Raw genomic sequence first — 3,719 nt, forward strand, 5'->3', positions numbered from 1 at the left:
CGAAAAACAATGTACTCTACTCCATTTATTTATGCCCTCTTTTTAATTTATACCTGAATTGTGCATATATTAATCTATAAGTTTCTGACTATAAATTCCTTCTTGATATTTATGTTTTTTATTCTGTGGATTCATATGATCTATTACTGAAATATTTTCAATTACATTTTTACAAGTTATAGAAATTATCGGGTGTTTATTCTCCCCTTAATTAAGAGCCAGAAATTCATAAAATGTATCATTTTCCATTGCAGGAAGGTGCTGCAAATGTTTGTTGCTATCTGAAAGAGCACATGTTAAAGGAATCAGTAGGATGTGACCAGTGCACTGACAAAAGTCAGGGATATTGACCAGAGGATAATTCTTGTTGAGTGGTTAGGGGACAATCTAAGTGAATCCTTAGGGAAGAAGCTTGCCAAAGACCATCAGTCCTCCCCGAGATGTGTGGGTCTACACCACCTCTGAGCTCCCTGTGTGAGGAAGGAACTCAATGAGGATGCTTGGGAAGACACATGGACCTTTAACAGGACATCTGTTTTCTTGGGATGAAGCACCTTGTCTCTATGAGGGCGTTATTTCCATACATCTACTCCACATGTGTCCCCTCTCTGCTTCTGGTCTTGGACAAAGGCAGGTATGAGGAGAAGGTGAGGACAGGAATAAGGAACAGATTCTCAGGAAGGACTTAGAGGAATGTGGTCCAGGAAAGGGCTCTACATGGGGCAGGTAATTTAAAGAGAACGGTTCCCTTGCAGAATCCAAAATAAAGGGTGGGATTTCCTCCCTCTCTTCTGAGAATGACAAGTGTAATAGAGTGGGGAGAAATAGATCAATTACCGTGATGTGCAGGAGCTCAAGGTTTTGGGGACGCCCTGGAGAGGAGAGAAGGTGAAGCAAAGAAGGGCAGGGGGAGGGAGGAGAATCTGAGTCAGAAAGAAAGGACCCCATCTGCCGGTTTTACCATGGATTCCCCATACAGAACCCCTGCCCCTCTACAGAGGAACTGTCTGAGGAAGCTAATAAATGTGGTGGAATGAATGGCTGAGGGTTTGAAGAAGCTGAATGGGCACAGAGAACCTGTGGGAAGATTAGTCCAGTTTTAGCTCAGGCCACTCTCAGCTCAGAGAAGGTCTTGTGAGCTCAAGCACCTGTTGACTGTCCCCCACATCATGAGTTCCAGTTTGGGGGAGATCCACCTCCTCAATCCTCTCAGGATACTCCACAGACCTTCTTCTCATCAGAAGAGCCCTTCCCCCCCAGGGTCCCTGACATTTGGTCACCGGACAGGAGCCTTCCATGGTGCTGACCTTTCTGCTACTGCTCCTCCTGCCTCCAGAGTGGGAACAGGTGACAGTTCTGGAATCCCACATGGAGTGGGGCTGGGTGGGTGGCAACTCTTGCAGGTGGGCACAGGGACTCCTCTCTGAGCTGCACATGGGTAGCAGGCGGAGTTCTCACATGGATTGTATGTTGCAAATTAACATGGAACCATGTTTGAAGCAGGACAACATAGCCTCTGGAGGGCCTTTGTGGAACCTGGGGATACTGAGTCTTGCTCACTCTTCCCCCTTCATTCTTGAGAATAGAATCAATCATGCAAACATGATGCTGCCATTCCTCGTGTCCATTCCCCACCTACCTCTGGGTGGATGATGGTTCTAGTCACAGGGTGAAGGAGGACACGACCAGTGTTCCCTGCTGACTGAGGGAGAACATGCATCCATCCAGGTTCTCCATATGGTCAAAAGGGTCATAGTGCAGGAGAATCATACCTGGCTTGGGGGGATCATTGCTCCTTGTCCCACTAGAGCCGGCTCCGGGCCCTGGAGGGGTGGGCATCAGTGTCCACACTCTTGTTAGGCACACAGCGCACCCTTGTGGCCAAAGCATCACAACCTGTATTTACATTACACAGCTGGCACTAGAAGCAGTTAACCTGCTTCTGATATCTTCTCTTACACCTGTAGAGGGAAGACTGGGTGTTGGGACCAGGGATTCCCCAGATCTCCTTCCTCCTGTCCTGCTTCATCCACACCTGACCTGCCACTCCCTACAGTGCATGAACTTCAGAGCAAAGACACTCTGTGTCCTAACCTGATGGGGGGATGTCCTTTCTGTGTGTTTTTAGACATATTGTCTAGGGAAGGGCTGCTGTGAGTGACTTTGAGGACAGAAGGGAAGGAGGAGCCCTGACTCCCAGGTGGCGCCCTGGATGGACCTGGCCCCATGATGGCAGCAGCAGGAGCACCAGAAGCAGAATCCACAGGCCAAACTCCTCCTCCCAGCAGATGAGAAAGGGGTTCTACTCCCAATAATCACAGGTCTGGGGTTCTGTGTGAGCCCTGAGAATCTTGTCACAGGAAGGGCTGTGACGAGAGGCCCCATCCTCAGACCACAGCCCAGTGATGATCAGGAAGCCAGAGTCACGAGACATGGAGCCAGAGAATGGATCAGGATCTCCAAAGGGTCCAACCATTATAATAGGTGAGGATTTGGGGTTTCATTCATGGGAGCTGTTGGTACCAGGACACATATTGTACACCCCTGATGTGTCATGTCTCAGACAAACCTCGATTCTGCATGCCTGTCTCAGTCTTGACCTGTCACGAACTCTTCACCCCGTGGTAGCCTGACCCTGACACAAAGGACTGTCTGCTTAATTTGAGAAAATCATATAATATATTCACGTCAAGGACAGACATTGGAAGCTGAATTTAAGAGAACGGGGACAGGTTTTGTAGACAGAGGCCGTAGAATGTGTTTCAGACTGCAGCTTATACCAGCAAACAAAGGAATCAGCTGACAGCCAAGGTGTAGGGGCTTCACAGGAAACCCTATTGCCAAGGGGACACCAAGTTTTTGTCTCACTTCCCCACAGGCCTAGAGCACTGTGTGAGTATTGAGATTGCTATCATAGGACTGGCAATAATACTCAGCCTCATCCTCAGCCTGAAGGCCAGTGATGGTCAGGGTGGCTGAGCTTTCTGACTTGGAACCAGAGAATCGATCAGGGACCCCAGAGTTTCTGCTATCATCATTATAGATGAGGAGAATGGGTGCCTTTCCTAGGAGCTGTTGGTACCAGTTCACATAATGGTATGTGACCTCTCTATCATAATCCATGCTGGTGGGGATTCCAGTGCAGGAGATGGTGACCCTCTGGCCCAAAGCCCCAGACACGGAGGGCGGCTGAGTCAGCACAGACTGGGCCCAGGATCCTGAAAGAGGGAGAGACACAGAGATGGTGATGCTTGGGTCTGGATACAAGAGGAGGAAGCAGGACCCCATGTGTCTTCCCAGGGCCCCTTCCCCTGTCCCCGCATCCAGTCACCTGTGCAGTGAGCGAGGAGGCTGAGGAGGAGAGGGGACCAAGCCATGGTGGAGGTCATCACCGATCCTGCCTTCTGTGGCCCCACAGCTGAGCAGAGCCTCCCCTAATCTCTCCCTTCCCCTCTTCAACCTCTGAGAGAGGGAGGGCTTGTCTATGCAAATGAGAGCCCCAGCTCTATAACACCTCATTGGTCCTGGGTCAGGTTCCTCTCCCTGAAGATGTCGGGGGATAGGCAGAGGAAGGACTCTGTGGGGCCAGGGGGTAAGGAGGTCACAGTTCTGAGGCCTGAGCAGAGGGCACAGAAGTGTCAGGTGGCAAGTCTCAGCTCTGATCACCCCTGACCCCACAGAAACTGGCTTTGATCACCCCCTGGTGTCAGATCCAGACA

General features: G+C 50.2%; 1 gene segment (V, D, J or C); it reads right to left on the minus strand.

Moving 5' to 3' along the window:
- Window positions 1-2,880: 2,880 nt before the first annotated feature.
- On the minus strand, window positions 2,881-3,424 carry LOC110591627. The segment is given in 2 exon segments: window positions 2,881-3,218; window positions 3,332-3,424. Coding segments are annotated over 2 exon segments (396 nt in total).
- Between the last annotated feature and the right edge of the window lie 295 nt (window positions 3,425-3,719).

This window comes from Neomonachus schauinslandi, chromosome 14 (genome assembly GCF_002201575.2).
Source record: "Neomonachus schauinslandi chromosome 14, ASM220157v2, whole genome shotgun sequence".
Classification (NCBI taxonomy): Eukaryota; Metazoa; Chordata; class Mammalia; order Carnivora; family Phocidae; genus Neomonachus; species Neomonachus schauinslandi.